This window comes from Sciurus carolinensis, chromosome 1 (assembly GCF_902686445.1).
Source record: "Sciurus carolinensis chromosome 1, mSciCar1.2, whole genome shotgun sequence".
In the NCBI taxonomy this organism is placed as follows: domain Eukaryota; kingdom Metazoa; phylum Chordata; class Mammalia; order Rodentia; family Sciuridae; genus Sciurus; species Sciurus carolinensis.
Window position 1 is genome coordinate 195,911,850 of NC_062213.1, and position 22,635 is coordinate 195,934,484.

Here is a 22,635-nt window from a genome sequence, read left to right on the forward strand (position 1 = left end):
CTTACGCCGCGCACTTGGCAGACGGTCCCTGGAGGCGTCGCCGCGCAGCGTGCGTGCGCCGGAAAGCCCCGCGCGCCTTGTCCTCGCTCCCTTACCTCAACGCTCCTCCCACGCCGTGGGCGGGGCCCGCGAGGTCCCCGCGCGCAGGCGCAGTCCCATGCTGCACGCCTTGTCTCGAGCCGCGGCTCGCGCCGCGGTGCTCAGTGCGCGTCGTTTGGATCGGTCGGGAGCTCTCACTGTCATCATGTCCCGACCGCCGCCGTCGTCTCAGGCTGCCTCGGGCGCCCGGGTCCGGCCTGCCACGGTGCTGGGCACCATGGAGATGGGGCGCCGCATGGACGCGCCCGCCAGTGCCACGGCAGTGCGCGCCTTCCTGGAGCGCGGCCACACCGAGCTGGACACGGCCTTCATGTACTGCGACGGCCAGTCTGAGAGCATCCTGGGCGGCCTGGGGCTCGGGCTGGGCGGCGGCGACTGCCGAGGTAACAGTCGCGCCTGACCTTGCCCTGCCCGGTGCAGAGCTGATCCCCTCCTCCCCTAGCGGAGCACTGGCCGCGGTGGTTATCCACGCCCACCCCACGGCCCTGTGAACTCCAAGGTCCTCAGGCACCTGTAGCTTCAGACAACGGAATGGTGCTTTGCAGTGGCTTCCCTTCCTCTTCTCTGCTAGCTGTAATCTTGGAGACCCCACCTTGTATCCGCCGCCCCCCTGCATCCCTAAACTTTGTCCTAAGCATCTGGTACTGCCTCTGGGGCTCTGGGACAAGGGTAAGCATGCCAAGGGCCCAGCTGAAGAAGTAGGAGTGGTAAGGCTGGGGGTGAGAAGCCTTCTGTGTCTGCTCCTTCCAGGCTTTGCCACAGGGTTGTAGGTGCCACTGAGGGCTCAGAGTCCAGTGGGGCAACTGAAGCAATCTTGGCTCTAGGGGGTGCTGAAGAGAGCACTCTGGGTGGGGGAGAGCACTCTGGGGAGGAGAGCACTCCTGGTGTGGCGGGGAGAGCACTCTGGGGAGGAGAGCACTCTAGGGGAGAGAGCACTGGGGGGAGGAGAGCACTCTGGAGAGAGAGCACTCTAGAGGAGGAGAGCACTCTGGGGGGGAGCACTCTGGGGAGGAGAGCACTCTAGGGGAGAGAGCACTCTGGGGGAGAGAGCACTCTGGGAAGGAGAGCACTCTGGGGAGGAGAGCATTCTGGGGAGGACACGGGCAAGGCAGTATGGAGGGCTCAGAACACAACCTGGGCCTTAAAGTGCCAAAGTCCTCAGACCAGACTTGAGGCAAAGTTCACACAAGAATGCCTGAAGGGCTATGGGCGAAGAAACTGTGGACTTTCCTCCCATGACTGGTATGATCAAAGGCACCCCTCTGGCCTGCTGAGGTGAATTTGCCAACTATGAAAAGTGCAAATTTCTCCACCCCTCAGTCTAGACAGTTGGGATACTTCATAAGGGAAGGAACTGGGCTAAGTTAACTCACTGCCAAGTTGCTTGGATGGCAGAACAGTTGTTCTCATGGGGATGTTGCCTCTGCAGTGCGTGGGTGGCTGCGCACCAGGCCGAGGGTCTGGAAGAGAGAGGGACTCGACCTTCTCTTCAATCTCCCTCTCCTTCAGATTGGTTGCTGCCAGGGGCCCACATTCAGGAGCCTGCATCTCGCCTACATTCTTGCAGTGGCCTTTACTGGTCTCCCTGCTTCCAGGCCTGCCCTCTTGAGTTCCTTCTCCATCCTGCCGCCAGTGGGAACTAGCTCACTGGTTCACACCCAACAAAACATGGGAATGTTCGAGCCCAGATTCAGTGGGATGGTATCTGAGACTGGGTCTGTGCCCCCGTCTCCTGTCTTGTGTCCCACAACTCCCTGCCCTGGAATTACTAGTCTCATAACTCAGTGTTGGAGCTGGGCGGCCTCACATCTGTGTTTTCTTACCTCTGTGACTTTGTATTCCCAGGCTTGTCCTTTGCCGGCCAAGACTCACTCTTGGGCACGCCACTTGAGGTCTCCCCTGGAGAACCCTCCCCGGGATTCCAGGATTGGCCTCGTGCCTCTCCTTGGGTTCCTTTGGCACCACCTGCCTTTCTCCTACTGTACTAAGCCATACCGCAGTGACAGTCCCTAGACTGTCCTCTAAAGGGCAGAGGTCAGTGTGCTCGGCCCATCGCTGCACCCTCAGTCTGCAGCGCAGGGCCTCGCGCAGCCAGCCATTTGGTGACTAATGATGGTGATTGGAAGGTGAACGTTGAGAACTTGGATTCGGCATCATTTAATACATCCCCGTGCAGACAGTTACATGATTGTCACCCCCATTTTACAGATTAGGGAATTGAGACTCGGGGAACTTACGTAATTCAGCCAGTCACATGTCCCCTGAGTGGCTGTAGTAAATCTTTGAACCATTACATTCTTCTCCAAGTGAAAATTGCCACCAAAGCCAACCCCTGGGAAGGAAAGTCACTGAAGCCTGACAGTCTCCGGTCCCAGCTGGAGACATCACTGAAGCGGCTGCAGTGTCCCCGAGTGGACCTCTTCTACCTGCATGCACCTGACCACGGCACCCCCGTGGAGGAGACGCTGCGGGCCTGCCACCAGCTGCACCAGGAGGTGAGGGTGGCTCTAGAACTCTGGGAGGTGACCTCTGCCCCTCTCCTCTTGGCGCTACCAGAGGAATGGGGCATCCGGTGCGTCCAGAGCAGAGCTGGGGCCACGCCCCCCATCCCGTGCCCCCTTGCCGGCCTCCATCCCGTGCCTCTGACTGTGTTCTCACCCCACAGGGCAAGTTCGTGGAGCTGGGCCTCTCCAACTATGCCGCCTGGGAGGTGGCTGAGATCTGTACCCTGTGCAGGAGCAACGGCTGGATCCTGCCGACCGTGTACCAGGTGAGGCCTGCTGGGGTGCGGGTCTGCTGCTCCCAGCTTTTCCTCGCCCTTTGGACTGACCCCTGTGCCCTCTGCCTATCAGCCACACCCCTCTCAAAGCCGTGGGTGGCTCCAGGTGCCCTCAGGCCGAGCTCCCCAGCCTGGCCACTGGGCACATGCTTGCTTCCTGCTTCCGGGTGCACCTGGCTCTCTCCCTTCCACGCCCTGCTGCCTGGGAGAGGTGCTCAGGTCTCAGGTGGCTGTTCCTCTGGGAGCCCTTCCTCACGGACCCCAGGAACCTCCAATCTTCAAACCTCACACGTACCCACTGTGGTCTTAGAGCCTACCTTTATTGTAATTCTCTTTTGTCTTTTTTGGGGGGAGATACTGAGGATTGAACTCAGGGCACGCACCATTGAGCTATATCCGCAGTTCTTTTTGTTTTATTTATTTGTTTGTTATTATTTATTTATTTATTTATTTTTAGTACTGGGTATCTAAACCAGAGGCTCTTAACCACTGAGCCACATTCTCAGCCCTTTTTATTTTGAGACAGGGTCTCACTAAGTTGCTGAAGCTGGCCTTGAACTTACCATCCTCCTGCCTCAGCCTCCTAAGTCACTGGGATTATAGGTGTCTGCCACTAGCCTCAGATTTTTTTTCCTTTTAGTGGTACTGGGGATAAAGCACATTCATTGTGCGTGCTAGGCAGGTGCTCCACCACTAGCTAGTCCCCCTGCCTTTTGTCTATTTTTAAAAAATTTGACTATAATGTCTCTTAGAGGCAGAGATTTTACAAACCTATCAGTGGTCGGAAATCCAGTATCCAGACCGTGGAGTGGGGCCTATAGATACTTGTAGAATGATAAATCAAGGCCAGTTTCTCCTCACTGAGCCCAGCGCTCTCTCCTCACTTCATACCAGCACTAGTGTTTAGAAATAATGTCTGAATGCTGGGCGTTCTGGTTCACACTTGCAATCCCAGCTACTCAGGAGGCTGAGGCAGGAGGATCCCAAGTTTGAGGCCAGCCTGGGCAATGTAGCAAGACCCTGTCTCAAAACAAAATAAAATGGGCTAGGGAAATAGCTCAGTGGTAGAGTACTTTCCTACTATGTGTAAGGCTCTGGGTTCAATCTCCAGTATTGAAAAGAAAAAAAAAGAGAGGAAGGAAGGAAGGAAGGAAGGCGGGAAGAAGGGAAGGAGGGAGGGAAAGAAGGAAGGGAAGGAAGGAAGGAAGAAAGGAAGGAGAGGAAGGAAGGAAGGAAGAAAGGAAGGAGAGGAAGGAAGGAAGGAAGAAGGGAGGAGAAGAGCAAGGAAGGAAGGAAGGAAGGAAGGAAGGAGAGAAAGAAGGGGCAGGGGTGGGAAAGATCCTGGGCTGGGGTGGACTTTAAAAAACAAGACTGGTGGACACACTGTGCTCCAACTACTCTAGACTCGGACAGCAGGTGCGCCCAAGCCCTGGAGTTCAAGACCAGCTCAAGCCACAGAGCAAGACCTGGTCTCTTAAAACAAGCAAACAAACAACAGTTCAAAAAAAAAATTTTTTTTTTTTTTTTTTAAAGGAAGGCTGGGTCCCTTCCTTGACACACCCTCTCCCCTGGCCCCTCTCCCTGCAGGGCATGTACAACGCCACCACCCGGCAGGTGGAGACCGAGCTCTTCCCCTGCCTCAGGCACTTTGGATTGAGATTCTATGCCTACAACCCTTTGGCTGGTACGGGCTTGGGGCCAGGGCCCTGTGGGGAGGGTGGGCATTCCTGGCCCTGTCTCTGCCCATTCCTGCCCAGGTGGATGCCCAGCCCAGGCCCTGGGAAGTAGAGGGGGCTGTGACAGAGGCTGGGCTGGGTCCTCCCTCCTGGGTCCCTCCCGCTTTAGCTCTGGGAGGGCGTGGCTGGGTGTGACGCGTGCGTCCTGCAGGGGGCCTGCTGACTGGCAAGTACAAGTACGAGGACAAGGACGGGAAACAGCCGCTGGGCCGCTTCTTTGGGACTCAGTGGGCTGAGATCTACCGGAATCGGTGAGCCGCCTGTCTACATTAGGACGGGAGGGGTGAAGGTCCCCTTGGTCTGGAAATGAAGTCCCAGGCTATTTCCTGGGTCAAGGGCTTCCTCATACTTGTGACTTTTAATCCCTATAAGAATGACCAAACCCTCTGCCAGGCTCTGTATTTTCTTGGGGCCTCTGTGAGCCATGAGGATCCCAGGGCCACGTGGTCTTCCAAGTCAGAGATCTTCCCTGAGGAGCAGCTGCTGAGAAGGAAGGAAAGAACCCCGGATGAAGGCCTAGGAGGCCTGGGGCTGGATCTCACGCTGTACTAGCTGTGTTGCTCCACTGGGAAAAAGCAAGGCAGGTTGACGTGTTCCCAGGAGTAAATATGTCAGTGATACCTGGTGAGGTGGCCAGCAGCCCAGGTGCAGTAGGAAGCCACTCAGGGAGGACCTGGGCCTTCGTTGCTTCAGGCCTTGGGGTGGAGCACGCTGGTGGGCTCTTTGGCTGTGGCTCCCAGTGTGACACCCAAGGTATGACCCCTGTGTCACCCTCCCCACCCGCTCAGCTTCTGGAAGGAGCACCACTTCCAGGCCATTGCCCTAGTGGAGAAGGCCCTGCAGGCCACCTATGGCACCAGCGCCCCCAGCATGACCTCGGCCGCCCTGCGGTGGATGTACCACCACTCGCAGCTGCAGGTAACCAGCTGTCCCTGGGGCACAGCTTCTGCCCTTGTAGGGGACCCAGAATTATCTTGAGGTAGTTTCTAAAGTGTGTTTTGTCTTTTCCTCTGAAAACTCTTCCAGTTCCAGTTAGCGGTGAGCACAGCTTCAATTCCGCAACCCCTCGGCCTCGCTCCTCTGGCGGAGCTGGGTTTCCTTCTCCCGGGGCCATGTCTGCCTTGTGAAAATCCCTCTAGCATTGGCCTCAGGAGTTCATGTCGTCCATGCTCAGTACACAGGGCCTAAGTGTTCTTCTCCAGGATTTCTCTCTCTCATAACCACATTGAAAATGGAGAAGAAGAGGGGGTCTCAGAGACGTCATTGAACGAAGCTGTTGGCCCAGCTGTTGGGTGGCAGACGTACATAGGTCTCTGGACAAGTAGGGGATGAAGAGAAGAGAAGAGGGGTCTGGAGTTGTGTAGGTGTGACTGTTGAGGGCACCTTGGGCTCTTTCTGGATGTACAGGGTATAAATAAAGATCCCAGATCGTGGCAGGGAGGGGCAGGGAGGGGCAGGGAGGGACGTGTGACTGGAGCCACGGGGCAGCAGAAGCACGTTGGTCTGGGCTTCTCCCCTCACAGGGCGCCCAGGGAGACGCAGTCATCCTGGGCATGTCCAGCCTGGAGCAGCTGGAGCAGAACCTGGCCGCCACTGAGGAGGGGCCCCTGGAGCCAGATGTCGTGGACGCCTTTGATCAAGCCTGGCACCTGGTTGCTCACGAGTGTCCCAACTACTTCCGCTAGACCCTGACATGGCTGGGGGTACCAGAGTCTTTTCTATCACCTCCCTTATTCTTTCACTCTGGCCAGCCTTTGCCTTAAGCCTTTGCCTTCCCACGGTCCTTCCTGACTGTCTCGATCCTGCAGTATTTTTCTAGGTTCCTGCCCTGCTCCCTGCTGCCTGATGAGGGCAGGCTGGAGCCCAGGCCCACACCAGCATTTCCGGTCTCAGCGAAGCAGGCGTCTGGCTGCAGCCCAGGCCTGGGCAGAGCCACAGACTCGTCTCCTGCTGCTCCACCTCCTGGGGACCTGAAAAGGGGCTGGCCCCATAGGCTGGGGTCTCCAGAGAGCAGAGGGAGGGTCTCAGGAACATGCTATCCTTGAAGGGTCCCCTCACTTTCTCCAGAATCCAACCCGATCACTCAGTCTTCTACCAGTGATAGAAAAATGGGCCATGCACCCCGAAAGGAGATTTCCTCTCATTCAGAATCACCTCACTTGATAGAAACAATAAACTGGGCAAATGCTACCACTGGCATGAACGCTAAGAAAAATAAAGAAGTGACTCAGGATGCTGCCAACCTCTTTTTTGTTTGTTTCTGAAATGGCGCCCTGCGGTGTTGCCCCTGAGGGCCTCACCCTCCTGGGCTCAAGCGATCCTCCCACCCTGTCCTCTGGAGCCGCTGGACTACAGGTGCATGCTCTCTCTCAGTGTCAGCGGTGGCTTTACTCTGGTCTTAGTAAAGCCTCTTGCCAGGTCAGCCATAGGATGCTTGGCCTTCATTTTGCGCCTCCTGTTGGAGGTGGGGGCACAGGGTATTATAATTTGGATCCGAAAAGTCCCCCAAGGCTCATGTGTTGAAGGCTTGGTCCCCAGCTGGTGGTGCTGTTGGGAGTGGTGGAAACTAGGAGGTGGGGCCTAGTTAGAGAAAGGAGGTCGTTGGGCATGTGCCCTTGAATGGTGCATTGGGACCTGGCCCCTTCCTCTCTTTCTGTTTTATTTCTGGCCTCCCTGAGGACAGCAGCTTTGCTCTGCACGTGCCCCCACCTGATGCTCAGCCTAGCTGCAGGCCCAAAGCAATGACTCCATGTCCAGGGACAGAGACCTCTGAAATTGTGATGCAAAATAAACCTTTCCCCCTCCAGCTGTTTTTCTCAGGCACTTTGTCATGGCTAGACAGGCAGCCAGGGTCCCCATTCTCTCAGCAAATCTCTCCTCCAAACAGGAGGCAACCAAGGCCGGAGAAGAAAAATCCCAGGTCTGGGGGTTGCCCTGTGTCCATTTCCATCATGGCAAATCACTGGGTGGGGCAGAAGGAGGGGCAGGTTGTGTGGCAAGGGGCAGCAGCAGCTGGCATTAAGAGCCCCCTCTGGGAATGGTGAGAGGACTCAACCTGGAAATCCCATTTCCCGTCTAGAGGGAGACGCCCTGTGGACAGCAGTATCAGCAGCAGCAGCAGCAGCAGCATTTTGCAGTACTGAGAATTGATCCCAGGGGTGCTCGACCACTGAGCCACATTCCCAGCCTTTTTTTGGAGACAGGATCTCACTGAGTTGCTTAGCGCCTCACTGTTGCTGAGGTCGCCTTTGAATTTGCCATCCTCCTGCCTCAGCCTCCCAAGCTGCTGGGATTACAGGTGTGCACCACCACACCCGGCTTTTTAAAATGTATTTTGATACATGGTCTCACGTAAGTTGTGGAGGCTGGCCTGGGACTTGAGATCCTCCTAACTCAGCCTCCTGAGTTGCTGGGATTACGGGTGGTGCCACTGCAACCAGCTCAGTCTGTTTACAGGAAGAAGTCACTCTCCTTTGTCTTCATCTCCCCAGTGGGCTGTTGTGTCCATTGTCATTGCACAACAAGCAGCCCCCACTTGAGTTAATACATTCTTTCCCAATTGATCTAAAGGGTCAATGTACTCCCTATGAGAATTGCAGTTGGCATTTTTTTTTTTTTTTTTGATAAACAGAAATTGGTAAACTGATCCTAAAATTCATGGAAATTCAGTCTTGAAAAAGAACAAAGTTGGAGGATTAAACATTTCCTGAAAAGGTTACTATGAACTACCGTATTAAAGACAATGTGGGTCTGGGGTCATGGCCCAGCAGTAGAGCACTTGCCTAGCATGTGTGAGGCATGTGTGGGTTCAATTCTCAGCAATGCATATAAATAAATAAAAATAAAGGTCCATCAACAACTAAAAAAATATTTTAAAAAATAAATAAAAATAAAGACAATGTGGAATTAGCATCAGGATACACATAGATCAATACCATAGAATCAGAAGGTCAGAAATAAACCCTTACATGTACCTTAGGTAACAATTAGTTTTAAAGAGGCCCAAGTCAATTCAGTGGGTAAAAGAATCACCTTCAACAAATGGTGCTGGGACAACTAGATGTCCTCATGTAAAAGAATGAAGTTGGCTCCCTTCCTCACACCATATACAAAGATTTAACTCAAAGTGGATAAAACACCTAAATGTAAGCCCTAAAGCTATAAAACCCTAGGAAGAGGATATAGGAGTAAATCTTCATGACCCTGGTTAGATGTGACACCAAAAGCACATACAACAAGAAAAACAGATAATCTGGACACCATCGATATGAAAAAGCTTCGAGAGACACCATTGAGACACCTCCGCAGAATGGAGGAAAGTATTTTCAAAACATCTTCTAAGGAACTTGTAGCCAGGATATATAAAGGACTCTTACAACTTAATAAAAGACAACACAATTAAACAATGGGCAAAGAATCCAAATGAACCATTCTCCAAAAAAGATATGCAAATGGCCAATGAGCACATGAAAAACTATCCAACATTATCATCAAGGAAAAGCAAATCAAACACTTCACACTCTCTAGGATGCCTACAGTTGGAAAGAAGGAAGGAGAGAATAACAATTGTTGGTCAAGGTTGGAGAGAGTGGAAACTTCGCACATAGCTGGTGGCAAGGTAAAGGAAGCAGCTATTTGGAAAAGTCAGTTGCTCAAAAAATTAAACACGGAGCTGGGCGCGGAGGCACATGCCTGTAATCCCAGCAGCTCAGGAGGACTGCAAGATCAAAGTCAACCTCAGCAACTTAGCAAGGCCCTGTCTCTACATCAAAAATAAAAAAGGCTGGGAGTGTGGCTCAGTGGTAGAGCGCTTAGCCAGTGTGTACAAAGCTGGGTTCAATCCCTAGGGTTGCAAAATAAATAAATAAAAAGGGCAAAGGAACAGTGTTGGATCTGCAACGTGCCAACCATTTTTAATCAAAATAAGGAAAACTGGGCATAAGAATATGAAAGGCTGGAGAATGGAGCCGCAGAGGTTTTCATATGGGAATTGTCTTAGGTCGTTTTCTGTAACTGTAATAGAGCACTTGAGACTCAGAGATTTGTAAAGAGGTCTTTGTTTTGTGTTTTTGGAACCAGGAATTGAACCCAGGGACACTTTACCCCTGAGCCACACTCAGCCCTTTTTATTTTTATATTGAGACAGGGTCTCACTAAGTTTTTAGGGCTTTGCCAAATGCTAAAAAGCTAACCTTGAAAATGCAATCCTCCCTTCTGGGCCTCCCCAGTCACTGGGATTACAGGCATGCGCCTTTGCACCAGGAAAGAGGTTTTCCTTTTGGTCCACAGTTCTGGAGATTGAGAAGTTCAAGAATATGGCACCGGCATCTGCCCAGATCCTGGTGAGGGCCTCCTGGTGCTTCAACTCGCTGGGGAAAGTAAAAGGGTGAGTGGGCATGTGTGGGAAGGGGCAATACACAGGGGACAGCCTCCCTCTGTACCACCACTCTCCAGGCCTGCCAGAGGGAGAATTCACTAATTCCCAAGAGCAGTGACCCAGTTCTGTGAGGTCAGCATTAGTGACCCTAAATTCTCCTGAAGGTCCCACCTTCCAGCACCACCACAATGGCAATCCAATTTCAATGTGAGTTTCCAAGGGGACAGTTCACATTGAATCATAGCAGGAATCAACAAGAAGGGAAGCTACTGACCCTGAAGACTGCAGAGAGAGCCTCTGGGCTGACCTACCTGTTGGTGTTCATTTCTGGCCTACTTGTTGCTAATGATTGGTGAGGGTTCACTTCTCCAGTGTCTCAAATTTGCGTTCTGAATACATTCCAGAAGCAACTGGAAGGTTAGAGTGTCAGGCACCATAAGTGCTTATGAGCATGTACACTTCTGCTCTGTAGATTTTTAATGAGGCTATTTTCATCTTGACACTGTGTCTCATCAGAATTTGTGCAAAACCGAATTTCTATCTTCAATGTTGAACGTTGTAACTAAATTTAATATGGCATTCACAGAAGTGTCAATACCTCATCTTTGAAAAAATGAGCTTCAAAGGCTATACTTTAGGGGCTGGGGCTTTGGTTAAGTGGCAGAGCATTTGCCTAGCATGTGTGGGGCACTTGGTTTGATCCTTAGCACCACATAAAAATAAACAAAATAAAGGCATGCTATCTATAATTATAAATAATAAAAAAAAAAAAAAAGCTATTCTTTAACCCAGTAGCCTGAGAGTCTGAGACAGAAGGATGGCAAGTTCAAGGCCAGCTTGGGCAATTTAGAAAGACCCTGTCTCAAAAAAAGATAAAAAAGAGTGGGGGTTTAGCTCAGTGATCAAGAACCCCTGGGTCCAATCCCAGTAGCAGAAAAAAGAAGAAAAAGGAAAAAAAGAAAATGAACCTTCTTCATTGCACAAGCTAAATAACTTTCTTCAGATGTAATCTTCAAAAATCAATTACATGGCTGGGAGTGTAGCTCAGTGGTAGAGTACCTGCCTACCATGCACCAGGCCCTGGTTTGTACCGGAGGTTGTACCCAGACCACATTGCCCTTTTAATTTATTTTTATCTATCTATTTATTTATTTATTTATTTATTTATTTATTTATTTTTTAATTTTTTTCAGGACAAGGACTGAACTCAGAGCCTTGCAGGTGCTAGGCAAGCACTCTGCCACTAAGCTAAATCCCCAACCCCTTAATTATTATTTTGAGGCAGAGTCTTGGTAAGCTGCTGAGGCTAGCCTTGAACTTGGGATCCACCTGCCTCAACTTCCCAGCTGTTTGGAATTAAAGGCATGTGCCCCTGTGCCTATCTCTCTTCTGCTTTTCATGTAGCCAGTGACATCGTTGTTCTTCATGACAGAAGACAAATACTGACATTGTGAATAAGCCATGTGTGTATTATCAACTTTCTTGAGAAATGGAAATCCAGTGCTTAATATTCAATGAACGAGGGATCTGGCTCTTTGAAAATGACTTTGACTCTGCCTTTGTCTAATCCTGTTAGAATAGTTTTTCTTCGGTGCAGATAGATATACACTCTCCCTTGAGGGAGGAAATGCAAAAAATGAGAGAGAGAGAAAGAGAGTGCGTGCAACTTTGGTTGTTGTTGGTGAGGTTCTCCCCAGAGATTGTCTTCATGCGAAGTGATGTTTCTAAGAGTTAAATAACATGGATAAAGTATACCTAAGACCTATATAAAATAACAGGAGAGCATGTGAGTGTTTTGTGTGGAGTACAGTGGCCCTGCCCTTACTGGATGGCATAGTCAAGATGTCTATTTAGAACTTTTTGAGCAAGGTGTGAGTGCTCGGACCTGCTGGTTAGAAGCGCTCATGATCCCCACGGGGTTGCTTGCATGCATTCGGTGGAGCACATTTAGGAGCGACCGCACATGCCCGAAGCCTGCATGAGTCTAGGAATTACCAGAACCACACGCAGCAGAGGCGGGGAAATACTCTCTCCATTCAAGGACTAACACAATGCTATTTCTCAGCTTAATAGCACTGTCTGTAGATGAAAAAAGATGGAATTGGTTGGCAAATCACTCTGCACTACCGAAGCTTGAGTAAAAGGTGCTAATTTTGCTCCATCAGCACTGAACATTAGTGACCAAATTATTGCCATTACTGGCAGTTGGCATGTGACCTTGGACTTCAAATATCTTTTCATTATCTAATCAGGCAAAAGGTGGAAAACACTCCCAATGTTTCACTTGGCAAGATATGCAATATACGTTCTCGTTCTTTCCAGGATTTTCAATATTCTTCTGGTTTATTTCCTTAACAGGTTAGACAGACATTAGTACAAAAATGTCTGTAGAGGACAGATGTCCAAGCATTTAATTACAAAAATGGAACTAAACGTGGGCGCCATGGCGTTGGCCTGTAATCCCGGTGACTCAGGAGGCTGAGGCCTCACAACTTTGAGGCCAGCTTGGGAAATTTAGCAAGATCCCCTCCACCCTCTCCCCTCAAAAGGATGTAGCTCAGTGGTAAAGTGCCCCTGGATTCTCAAGTTCAAAATCGGCCTCAGCAACTTAGCAAGGACCTAAACAACTCAGGGAGACCTTGTCTCTAAATAAAATATAAAAAAGGAAAGGGTTGGGGATGTGGCTCAGTGGTTGAGTGCCCCTGGGTTCAATTCCCTGTACTCCCCCCAAAATGGGGGACCTTGAATGAGTACAAAATCCAAGCAATACTTCTCAAGTAATCTTTTTTTTGAGATGGGGTTTTGTGGTGTTGCTCAGGATAATCTAATCTAAAACTCTTGGGCTCAAGCAATCCTTTTGCTTCAGTCTTCTGAATAGCTGGGACCCTAGGTGCACAACACTACCACATCCAGGTCTTCAAATAATCTCATGTGGGACTATTTTGGCAGCTTCCAAAAGACATTTTAGGACTCCTGTAAAGCAAACAGAAGGTTTAAAAAAAAAAAATCTAGAGTCTCATAGCAAGCTGGGCACAGTGGCACAAGCCTGTATTTCCAACTACCAGGGAGGCCAAGGAAGAAGAACTGAGTTTGAGACTTGCCTCAGCAGTTTAGTGAAACCGGTTCAGAATAAAATAAAAAGGGCTGGGGATGTAGCTCTGTGGTAGAGCACCGTGGAATCAATCCTCAGTAACCTCATATACACACACAATCTCTTAATAGCCAAAATGTCCAGGTTTCAATAAAAAAAAAAAAAAATCACTGGTCATACAAAGAATCAAGAATATCTTGCCAGGTGTGGTGGTCCACGACTGTAATCCCAGCTGCTCAGGAGGCTAAGGCAGGAGGATCACAAGTTGAGGTCCTGCCTGAGCAACTTAGGGAGACCCTGTCTCAAAATAAAAAAGTAAAAAGGGCTGGGGATGTGACTCAGTGGTTCACCCCCATGCAGCATGAAGACAGTGCCAGCTCCACTAGTTCAGCAGCTGCGCACCCGCCCCTCGCGCGCCGGCCCCGCCCCTCGCGCGCCGGCCCCGCCCCTCGCGCGCCGGCCCCGCCCCTCGCGCGCCGGCCCCGCCCCTAGTGGGCGTGACCCTGCCGGCTCCTTAAAGCGGCATCGGGGCGCGCAGGGCAGCTAGTGTAGTTGACTGCCGCGGGCCGCTGCCTTCAGTCTGGGTTTCCCTCCGCTATCGCAGTCATGTCCCGACCGCTGTCACAGGCCCGGCCCGCCACGGTGCTAGGCGCCATGGAGATGGGGCGCCGCATGGACGTGTCCACCAGCGCGGAGACTGTGCGAGCCTTCCTGGAGCGCGGGCACACGGAGATAGACACTGCCTTCGTGTACGCTGACGGCCAGTCCGAGAGCGTCCTAGGCGGCTTGGGGCTCGGGCTGGGCGGCAGCGACTGCAGAGGTAACTGCTGCCCGACCTGGCCCTGCACCGTGCATAGTTGATCCCTCCCCAGCAGTTTCCTCCTGCAGGCACCGACCTCCCCTGCCCGCCCCACAGCTCCGTGAACCCCGGGCTCCTTAGTACGCGCATATCTAGCCTCTAACAGCTGAACGGTGCTTTTCCCTTTTTCCTTTCTTCCTCTTTCCCTTCTGGGAAGGTGGCCCAGGATCCCTCCCAGAGCGATGCCCCTAGCCTTGGTCTAGCCTGGAGCCACTGGACTAGTTTTTTCTGGAGTCCCGGAGAACTTTGGAATCCGGCACTATGCAGCCCTCCTCTCTCGTCCCCCCCATATTCCCTGAGGAGCCTGCTTTCCAAGAATCCTGTCCTTGCCCTCTGCGGGTGGGGGTACGCCTGTAATCCCAGCTATCCCAACTACTCGGGCAGCAGAGGAAGGAAGATGGCAGGTTCAAGGCCAGCCTCAGCAATTCAGCAGGAACCTGTCTCAAAAATTAAAAAGGACTTATAACTGAGTGATAGAGTGCCCCTGGGTACAATCCTTAGTACTAAGGGGGAAAAAATCCTGTCCTTCTCCCTGGCGTTCTGGAACACTGCCCCAGATTCCACTTTGGACCTGGCAAATCTACTTCCTTCTTTGCTCAAGTCAGTCTTTCTCCAGGTCCTCGACCTAGCTCCTAGTAGCTAGCTGCAGGTGACTGTTGGGTTGCCAGTGTCTCCTGCCTCAGCAGGTGGCAGCCCTGGGAGCCATAGTAGCTCCCTAAGGGACTGGTGCAACTGATCTCTTGAATCTGTAAGAGAGAAATCCACACTGGCTCATTCTCGAAGCTCGGGATTAGAGGTGGCTGGGGAACCCAGAGGGAGCACTTCCCGGGAGAGAGCCATCAAAGAAAGGCCCCTCAGGGAATGGTGACCTTAGAGAAAGGAAAGAAGTTTCCTAGGGAGGGAGTAAGAGGGGAAGGGGCTTCCAGGCGGTGGGCAATGAGATCTAGTGGTGCTGAGGGGCGGAGGAAGAAGCTATGACATTTCAGGGGAAGACGTGTGTATGGGGGCACGTCTGATGCCATTTAAAGTGCTTGCGGGCACACAGTGAGGCTTGGAAATGTTGGCTGTTGCTTTCTTTTTCTTGGTGTTTGTTTTGAGATGAGGTCTTCCTGTTTTACCCAAATGATACCCAAAAAGATCTCAAACTCCTGGGCTCACACGATCCTCCTGCTTGGGTTTCCCAAGTGCTGGGACTGTAGGTGTGTGCCACCCCGCCAGGCTGTGTGCTTTCTTCTCCTCCCCCTGCCCCCATTTTTTACATTGGTACATTATAATCATACATAATGGTTGAATTTGTTCCATATTTGTATATGCACACCATATTACAAGGTAAAATATTGTAGTTGCTCTCTTTTTAATATTGCCCTTCACTTCCTTCCACTCTGGCTTTTTCCTGTCCCCCTCGGGTGGAGTCTTGCTCTTGGCCTCACAACTTGGTAGATCTGGAACAAAAGGACATGTGTCTACTTCAGTGCCGCCTCTTTCTGAAGCCCCTGGCTGCCTCTCAGTGAGAACTCTGATCTCTTCTTTCTGATTTGTTTTCCTTTTCTTTCACAACACCTCCTTCCCTTTCATCCCAGACGCCAGGGCTGGCTGGGCCCAAGTCCACAGACCTCAGATCTAAAGTTAAGTTCACAAGAAGAAGGGGGCAGAGAGGGAGGGTTGGGGTGGAAACGTTCCAGATGCATGCTTCCTCGAGCTTGTTCTCACCAGGTCCCAAGGACACCGGTGACTGCCCTCTGTTCTGCCCCTGTGACTTTCCAAACATGGCAAGTTCGAAGAGGACTCTCCTCTCACCCATCTGTCCAGCTAACTCGGCCTCTTGCAGGGGCGGGGAGAACAGTGTGAACCCACTGGGATGGCCTGCAGCGGGCCTGGGTTCCCGGGACCCAGGCTGAAGCCTCCCGGTGTCTCTTTCCTGAGTTCCCGTGGTGCCTTCCCACTCCGCTCCGTTTCCACACCCGTGTTTCCTCCACACTGCATTCAGGTCCATCTTTCAAAACTACAACACTGACCGTGCAGCTCCCCACTCAAAGGCGTTCAGAGGCACCCTCAGCCCCCTAACGTCCAGATTCTACTGGATGCTGTCAGGACTGGTTGGCGTCTGGTCTGTGGCCCCTTCTGTTGCTGCATGTCTGCGACCCGAGACTGGTGCTCCGAGACTAGCAAGCACGGCCCCCAGAGGCGTTGCGCTGGACTCTTGCTGTGTCCCGTGCTCTGGAGTGAACCTCCCATGTTTCCTGAACTGGTGGCTCTGACTTACCCTTGGATATTCAGATTGGGGTTCTGAGGAGAGCCTTCCCGAGTGACCAGGCGCTGCACGCCTCTGCTCTGCTCTAGCACGTGTGTTCCTGTCTTCCTTACTCCTGAGTGGCCCCTCAGACTGAGTCCGTGGGGCAGGGAGCCCCTTCCTGGGCCAGCCCCTGTGCCCTATATATGATCACCAGAGTGAGGCCATCAGCAGCTCAGACCCTTTCAACCAAGGCTGATCAGTGGTCAGGACGTCCTCACAAGACACCATCTTTTTCGCTCCCATTTTACAGTTGAGAGAGGATTGAGACTCAGAGAGGTTAAGCAACTTAGTCAAGGCCACAAAGCTAATAATGGCAAAGCTGGGAAATGAAGCCAGATCTGTCTCTTAATCATTACACTGATGTTTGGTGATCTGGCTTGAGCTTCCATTTCTTTCCCCAAAAAGCGAAAATTGCCACCAAGGCCGTTTCATGGGGTGAGATGACACTGAAGCCTGACGGTCTCCGGTCCCAGCTGGAGACATCACTGAAGCGGCTGCAATGTCCCCGAGTGGACCTCTTCTACCTGCACGTGCCGGACCACGGCACCCCCGTGGAGGAGACGCTGCGTGCCTGCCACCAGCTGCACCAGGAGGTGAGGGTGGCTCTAGAACTCTGGGAGGTGACCTCTGCCCCTCTCCTCTTGGCGCTACCAGAGGAATGGGGCATCCGGTGCGTCCAGCGCAGAGCTGGGGCCACACCCCCATCCCGTGCCCCCTTGCCGGCCTCCATCCCGTGCCTCTGACTGTGTTCTCACCCCACAGGGCAAGTTCGTGGAGCTGGGCCTCTCCAACTATGCCGCCTGGGAGGTGGCTGAGATCTGTACCCTGTGCAGGAGCAACGGCTGGATCCTGCCGACCGTGTACCAGGTGAGGCCTGCTGGGGTGCGGGTCTGCTGCCCCCAGCTTTTCCTCGCCCTTTGGACTGACCCCTGTGCCCTCTGCCTATCAGCCACACCCCTCTCAAAGCCGTGGGTGGCTCCAGGTGCCCTCAGGCCGAGCTCCCCAGCCTGGCCACTGGGCACATGCTTGCTTCCTGCTTCCGGGTGCACCTGGCTCTCTCCCTTCCACGCCCTGCTGCCTGGGAGAGGTGCTCAGGTGTCAGGTGGCTGTTCCTCTGGGAGCCCTTCCTCACGGTCCCCAGGAGCCTGCTGTCTCAGGCTCAGCTTTCCTCCTCCTCCTCCTCCTCAGTCACCAAGTGTTTGTACACCACTGTTTGCCCAGCGAGTGTCACAGAACTTACTAGTGTAGTAAGAGGCCTCCTTACTCGGTTACATCTGTTTACACTCCAGACCCTACTCTAAAGTCTTGGAGGGCGGGGACCTTGTCCTTTTACCTTGTGGTTCTGAGTCCAGCATCCAGATGATGATTTGTCCATAGACATCGGCAGGACTAATTTCCCTGGGAACAAGCCCCCTCCACTCCTGCTTCTCAGTACAGCCCTGACTGGCAGGGTCATTAAGCCTGAGCTGTGGGTTTTGAGGGTTACATCCGGGCTCCTTCCCTTGACACACCCTCTCCCGTTGGCCCCTCTCCCTGCAGGGCATGTACAACGCCACCACCCGGCAGGTGGAGACCGAGCTCTTCCCCTGCCTCAGGCACTTTGGATTGAGATTCTATGCCTACAACCCTTTGGCTGGTACGGGCTTGGGGCCAGGGCCCTGTGGGGAGGGTGGGCATTCCTGGCCCTGTCTCTGCCCATTCCTGCCCAGGTGGATTCCCAGCCCAGGCCCTGGGAAGTAGAGGGGGCTGTGACAGAGGCTGGGCTGGGTCCTCCCTCCTGGGTCCCTCCCGCTTTAGCTCTGGGAGGGCGTGGCTGGGTGTGACGCGTGCCTCCTGCAGGGGGCCTGCTGACCGGCAAGTACAAGTACGAGGACAAGGACGGGAAACAGCCGCTGGGCCGCTTCTTTGGGACTCAGTGGGCTGAGACCTACCGGAATCGGTGAGCTGGGTGGGGCTGTTAGGACGGGGGTGGGGGTGCTGGGTTCCCTTAGTTTGAGGCAGGGAATCCCTGAACCCACCTTCCTGGGCAGCCCCTTGCCCTGCTGCTCGACCTAGGTCTCTGGGCTCCCAGGGGCTTCACTGAGCACCATCTCCACGTGGGCTCTCTGGGGAGGGATGCTGGGCTGGGAGGCGGGGCTGGGGTGTGGATCCCTGGCTTTCTTCCCCTCTGCACCATTGTGTGGATAGCTCCTCCAGTGTCCATGGCAGGGAACAACCGTGGACGGACTTGGGGGAACTTGGGACTTGGCGCTGGCCCTGTCACCTGGGGCACAGTGAGGGCAAGTCTTGTCACTCTGGGCAGCAACGCTGTGATCAGAGTCTCAAGTCAGTTGGTTGGACAGCTGTTGGGGTCAGCCACTTTTTCCCTTCCTTTTCTTTTTGAAAAATATTTCATTCATTTATGAATTTATGAATCCCAGGGGATTAAAGCCAGCGTGCTCTACCACTGAACTCCACCCACAAGGTCTCACTAAGTTGCTGAGAGTGTGGTTAAATTGCTGAGGCTGGTCTCAATCCTCCTGCCTCAGCCTTCTGACTCACTGGGATTATACTACCGGCCTGTGCCACTGTTACCATCTAGAGTTTCTGAGGTCCTTGTCTCCGTTCAGCGAAGAATTGAAGAATAGGACATTTATAGCAAGCAAAGAAGTAGGTTTATTGTAAAAGTGACAGAGATAGACTTCTCCAGAGAGCAGGGAGGCCCGTGGGGGAGTTTTGTCTTGTCCTCTTTATGGTCTCTGGAATTTTCTCCTTCCCCGTCTCCTCCCCGTCCACCTGCTCCTCACTATTATTGATTGCTGCCGCCTGTTTTAGTTTTTCTTTTGGATTCCCCTGCTTAGGAGTTTGATATGAAAGTGTCTGATTGGGTCCCCAGCTTGTGTCCACCAGCACTCCGTCAAGCAGGAAGCCGCCCTCATCACAAGACCCTCCTTGCTGCTTTGTTGACCTCCTCACTCGCCATCTTGCCCTGACCATCTATGCCCTTCTTTTTTTTTTTTAAACCAAGATGTGTTTATTGGGATGTTTTCCCACTCATCTTGATTCAGGCTGCTTTTAGTGCTGCTTCCTCCTGAAGGAACATCCTTCTGTAAGTCTTGCTTTTCCTCCCGTAGGCTGGCAGAGGACAGTTGAACAGCCAACACACAAAACTACTGTTTGTGCATGGCTAAAAACTGTCGTGATTTCATAGCATCCTGGGCATTTCACATCCACGAAATAGGAATTGGGGCTCAGCACCAGGCGCTTCTTCTTGTGTTTCCTTTTCTCCTCTTCTGGAGAGGGATGAAGGAGATCTTTTGTGAGAGGCATGTTCTCATGGGGAGGTCGTCACCGCCAGAAAGCCTGCCCTGCTTTTTTTTAAATTTAAATTTAAATTTAAATTTAAACTTTATTTATTTTTTTTAAGTTGTTGACGGACCTTAATTTTATTTATTTATTTTATGTGGTGCTGAGGGTCGAACCCAGTGCCTCTCACGTGCCGGGCACGCCCTCTCCTGCTGAGCCACAGCCCAGCCCCCTGCCCTTTATCCGACTCACCACCAAAACGGGAAAACAGGCCAGACTGCACAGAAATGAACCTTGGGGGCTTGACTTCTGTAAATCAAGAAATAGTTCTCAGCAGTCCAAGAGGACATCTCAAGTTAATGAATTAAAGAATGGCAACAAAGTGTGAACTCAGAGAACAAAGTAAATGCTAGCTGTTTGCTTTTGTCCCACACCCGCAGGGCAGGGCGGGAAGGCCCAGCAAGTCAAGCTTTGTGCAGGAGACACCATGCTAGTTTTGTTGAAATGGCAAAGGACACAGTGGCCGAGCATATTTGTGCTCACTTTGAGTCCTTTGCTGATTTAAATGCTTATCTGCACCTCCTCCCCCTGCTCTGGGTTTCTGGTCCTGCTGGCTGGGTTTAGGAGCCACAGCCCTGATCTATGCTTCTCAAAAGTTGCCTTTTGTATGCTGCCAGGGACCAGGCCTCAGCTCTGGAGAATCAGGGCCTGATGGCCTTCTCTGGTGCACCCTCTACAGTCACCAAGGCATGACCAGTTTGTCACCTCTTGTAGTCACTGTATGGGGCTGGCAGGGAATGTTTCCTTTCCTCACTGAGCAGATAAGTGAGGTGGCTTAGCCAAGGCCACAGAAGCTGGACCTGGGCCCAGGACCCGTCATGGGTCCTTCCTGTGACCCAGGGTACACAGGTGGGTGCTGTAAGCACTTGAGCCTCTGATTTGGGGAGCTGTGCTATTAACACCTGCCGGGCAGGTTAAATGCTAGGATTCTTGCCCACTGCATCCCCTCCCCTCACTACGGACTGAAAATCGGGAACCCAGAAATCTGCATGCATTCTGAAGCTCAGAGTTTGACACCTCCACTTGAGGATGCTGGCCTCTCAGCGTGTAGGGACTGGGTCACCCTGGAATGATCCCAAGGTACTGACACCTGAGCCACCCTCCCCACCCGCTCAGCTTCTGGAAGAAGGACCACTTCAAGGCCGTTGCCCTGGTGGAGAAGGCCCTGCAGGCCACCTATGGCACCAGCGCCCCCAGCATGACCTCGGCCGCCCTGCGGTGGATGTACCACCACTCGCAGCTGCAGGTAACCAGCTGTCCCTGGGGCACAGCTTCTGCTTTTATATTGGTGTGTGTTGGGGGGGGGCGTTGAGGTAAAGAAGAGGGGAGGGCTACACAATTATTTGGCTATTTCTGCAATTACTCTTTTTTCTTCCTCTGAAATGCCTCTGTGGCCCTGTTCTTTGGGTGGCAATCCTATTGTTCTTAGAGAAGTTACTTAAGTGCCAGCTTACAGTATTGGCTCAGAGATGCTACTTCATTTGGCTAAGTTCCCACAGCTACATGTGGTAGGGAATAAGTATGAGTTTGACTCTGAAATCTGCATTTTTAATAGTTTTGTGGTTTCTTCATGGTACCGGGGATTGAACCCAGGGTTCACTACCACAGAGCTATATCCCCAGCCCTTTAAAAAAAAATTCTTTTTCACAAGTTGTTGATGGACCTTTATTTTATTCATCTGTTTGTATGTGGAGCTGAGGATCGAACCCAGCGCCTCACACATGCCAGGCAAGCGCTCTACCACTGAACCACTACCCCAGTCCGTCCCCACCCTTATTAGTTTTCCTTTTTAGATAGAGTCTTGTTAAGTTGCTAAGGCTGGGATCTCCCTGCCTTGGCCTCCCCAGTGCTGGGATTACAGGCCACCATATCAGTAATCCTGCCTCCCTGCCTGCCCATCCTGGAGACAGAACCCAACTCTACACACTGGTGGGGTGGGGGGCTTTCTCTCTCCCTGCTGCCCTGTCTTCCTGACTGGTTCCTCCGGTGTGGGCATTCTATGGTACTGGCTCCCCTTTAGCCAGCCTCTGGTAGGTACCAGACCTGGAGCGGAGTACCTCATGCGATCTGTAATTCCTACAACCACCCTCCGAAGTAAAGGCAGTTGGAAGCCAGGTCAGCCAGCCCAGGTTCCCCGGCCGCTGAGGCTCCCCTCGCTCTCAGCCACACAGCCATGGCTATTTGGAGGCAACAGGAATTCTTGCTGGAACCATATAAGACTTAAATAAATAACAGGTCCCAGATCGTGGCAGGGAGGGGCAGGGAGGGGCAGGGAGGGCGTGTGACTGGAGCCACGGGGCAGCGGAAGCACGTTGGTCTGGGCTTCTCCCCTCACAGGGCGCCCAGGGAGACGCAGTCATCCTGGGCATGTCCAGCCTGGAGCAGCTGGAGCAGAACCTGGCCGCCACTGAGGAGGGGCCCCTGGAGCCGGCTGTTGTGGACGCCTTCGATCAAGCCTGGCACCTGGTTGCTCACGAGTGTCCCAACTACTTCCGCTAGGCCTGACCCTGACCTGGTGTGGAGCACCGCCTGTCCTCTGGCCCTGCTACCTGGCCGGTTTTAGCTCCAGTCCATTCAGCCCTCTCTCCCTCCTCACCACAGTTCGTGAGTCATTTTTTTTCCTGTTTTCTTGCAATATTCCCAGGTGCCTTCCCAGTGAGGGCCCCCTGAGCTCGGCCCCAGCATCTCCTGAATAAAGCTGGCACTGGCCTGGCTGGAGCCCAGGCGTGAGGTGAACCTGGTGCATCTGCTTCCTCTGCTGTCCGAGGCTGCTTCCTGTTGTTCCGGAGGCTTGGTCACAAGGGAGGAGCATGGCTGGTCTGAGGGCTGGTCTGAGGGCGTACGCAGCCCTCACCTCCTCTATCTAGCTTGCCCTCCCAACAGCTGGGCTAGAGGCGACCTCACCCTTCTGCGCCCGATGAGAGGGCCGTGCATGAAGCTGTGTTAGAAAAATCGCCAGGCCTCCCTCCACTGTCACACCTATCAACATGGCTTTTACACCAGACATGGACGTTCCTCCCACCAGCCAGTGAACAGTCGGCTTGGCAGCAGTGGAC

At 52.7% G+C, this 22,635-nt stretch overlaps 3 protein-coding genes across 3 annotated transcripts; 2 read left to right on the forward strand and 1 right to left on the reverse strand.

Moving 5' to 3' along the window:
• The first annotated feature begins 127 nt into the window (after window positions 1-127).
• LOC124966302 (aflatoxin B1 aldehyde reductase member 4) lies at window positions 128-7,420 on the forward strand. Its single transcript, XM_047527351.1, has 7 exons — window positions 128-482; window positions 2,407-2,594; window positions 2,765-2,869; window positions 4,466-4,562; window positions 4,766-4,865; window positions 5,403-5,532; window positions 6,138-7,420. Exons 1-7 carry the CDS (start codon window positions 158-160, stop codon window positions 6,297-6,299), a joined length of 1,107 nt encoding a protein of 368 aa, XP_047383307.1. The 5' UTR covers window positions 128-157; the 3' UTR covers window positions 6,300-7,420.
• A 6,206-nt stretch (window positions 7,421-13,626) lies between these two features.
• On the forward strand, window positions 13,627-22,315 carry LOC124987103 (aflatoxin B1 aldehyde reductase member 4-like). The gene is made up of 7 exons (XM_047556073.1): window positions 13,627-13,902; window positions 16,640-16,827; window positions 16,997-17,101; window positions 17,774-17,870; window positions 18,074-18,173; window positions 20,696-20,825; window positions 21,917-22,315. Exons 1-7 carry the CDS (start codon window positions 13,689-13,691, stop codon window positions 22,076-22,078), a joined length of 996 nt encoding a protein of 331 aa, XP_047412029.1. The 5' UTR covers window positions 13,627-13,688; the 3' UTR covers window positions 22,079-22,315.
• Window positions 19,237-19,566, reverse strand: LOC124987122 (40S ribosomal protein S27-like). Its single transcript, XM_047556114.1, has one exon. It carries the CDS (start codon window positions 19,541-19,543, stop codon window positions 19,289-19,291), a length of 255 nt encoding a protein of 84 aa, XP_047412070.1. The 5' UTR covers window positions 19,544-19,566; the 3' UTR covers window positions 19,237-19,288.
• Window positions 22,316-22,635: the final 320 nt, after the last annotated feature.

Bases quoted from the DNA above. Each gene is read 5' to 3' on its own strand.
- LOC124987103 (XM_047556073.1), top strand. From the start codon at position 13,689: ATGTCCCGACCGCTGTCACAGGCCCGGCCCGCCACGGTGCTAGGCGCC. The intron at 16,828-16,996 runs GTGAGGGTGGCT...CTCACCCCACAG, and splicing joins GCCACCAGCTGCACCAGGAG to GGCAAGTTCGTGGAGCTGGG. The intron at 17,871-18,073 runs GTACGGGCTTGG...TGCCTCCTGCAG, and splicing joins TGCCTACAACCCTTTGGCTG to GGGGCCTGCTGACCGGCAAG.
- LOC124987122 (XM_047556114.1), bottom strand. From the start codon at position 19,543: ATGCCTCTCACAAAAGATCTCCTTCATCCCTCTCCAGAAGAGGAGAAA.
- LOC124966302 (XM_047527351.1), top strand. From the start codon at position 158: ATGCTGCACGCCTTGTCTCGAGCCGCGGCTCGCGCCGCGGTGCTCAGT. The intron at 4,563-4,765 runs GTACGGGCTTGG...TGCGTCCTGCAG, and splicing joins TGCCTACAACCCTTTGGCTG to GGGGCCTGCTGACTGGCAAG. The intron at 4,866-5,402 runs GTGAGCCGCCTG...CCACCCGCTCAG, and splicing joins GCTGAGATCTACCGGAATCG to CTTCTGGAAGGAGCACCACT.